We start from the raw sequence: 1,320 nt of genomic DNA on the forward strand, positions 1-1,320 counted from the left end.
CAATGGGGGTCAGTGGGGTCCAATGGGGGTCAATGAGCCCTTCAATGGGGGGGGGTCAATGGGGTACAATCGGGGGGTCCCAATGAGCCCTTTATTGGGGGGGGTCAATGGGGTCCAATAGGGCTCACTGAGGTCCAGTGGGGGGGTCCCATCCCCGCCCCATTCATTCCTGCCCCGCCCCCCCGCGCTGTTTACAGCCAACACGGGCCGGGCGGGGCCGAACCGGACCGAGCGGGTCCGAGCGGGAGAGACCGGAACCAGCCGAGCGGAACCGAACGGGGCGGAGCAGAACGGAGACAGAGCGGCAGAACCGGGCTGGGACCGAACGAGCCGAGCACGGAACGGAGCAGCACAACCGAACCGGGCTGGGACCGAACGAGCCGAGCACGGAACTGCTGGGCGGTGTCGGACCGAGCCGAGCCGAACCCTGCTCAGCCGAACCGAGCCGAGCTGTGCGGTGTCGGACCGAGCCGAGCCGAGCTGTGAAGAGTCGGACCGAGCTGAGCTGAACCGAACCGAGCCTTGCTCAGCTGACCCGAATCGAGCGGAACCGAGCCCCGCTCAGCCGAACCGAGCCGTGCGGAGTCGGACCGAGCCGAGCCGAACCGAGCTGTGAAGAGTCGGACCGAGTTGAGCCGAGCCCTGCTCAGCCGAACCGAACCGAGCGGAGCCGAACCGAGCCGAGCTGAACCGAACCGAGCCTTGCTCAGCTGAGCAGAGCCGAGCCGTGCGGAGTCGGACCGAGCCGAGCCGAGCCCCGCTCAGCTGAGCCGAACCGAACCGAGCCGAGTGCAGCCGAGCCGAACGGAGCGGAGCCGAACCCCGCTCAGCCGAACCGAGCCGAGCGGAGCCGAGTGGAGCCGAGTCTCGCTCAGCCGAACCGAGCCGAGCCGGACCGAGCCGAACCGAGCCGAGCCGAGCGGAGCCCTGCTGAGTCGATCCGATCCGATCCGAACCGATCCGAACCGATCCGAACCGATCCGACCCGTAGCGATGTACACGGAGTCGGAGGCCGCCCGCGTTCACTCTCTCGCCGTCAGCCGCGATTACGGCAGCGCCCCGCGGCTCAGTGAGTGCTGCAGTACCACGAACCGCCACCAGGGGGCGCTGCGAGCGGCGCTTTGACCTATAGGGTGACATAGGGGTGACTTATAGGGTGACTTATAGGGTGATCTATAGGGGTGACCTATGGGGTGACCTATAGGGACACGGGGGGGACAAAGGACACGGGGGGGGCGGGGCGGCTCCGACCGGAGCGAGGCGGTGATGGGTAGCGGCCCCATAGAGAACCACGGCCCCATAGCGGCCCCATAGTGACCC

The 1,320-nt window shown here is 67.7% G+C and overlaps 1 protein-coding gene across 1 annotated transcript in view; it reads left to right on the plus strand.

Annotated features, from left to right (window-relative positions):
* The first annotated feature begins 993 nt into the window (after nucleotides 1–993).
* ATP6V1B1 (ATPase H+ transporting V1 subunit B1) overlaps nucleotides 994–1,320 on the plus strand; it is a 26,593-nt gene continuing 26,266 nt past the window's right edge. Inside the window, exon 1 of the mRNA XM_032441586.1 lies at nucleotides 994–1,069. Coding sequence (XP_032297477.1) covers nucleotides 994–1,069 — 76 coding nt within the window. The remainder of the gene's footprint in view (nucleotides 1,070–1,320) is intronic.

This window comes from Coturnix japonica, assembly GCF_001577835.2.
Source record: "Coturnix japonica isolate 7356 chromosome 4 unlocalized genomic scaffold, Coturnix japonica 2.1 chr4random350, whole genome shotgun sequence".
NCBI lineage: Eukaryota > Metazoa > Chordata > Aves > Galliformes > Phasianidae > Coturnix > Coturnix japonica.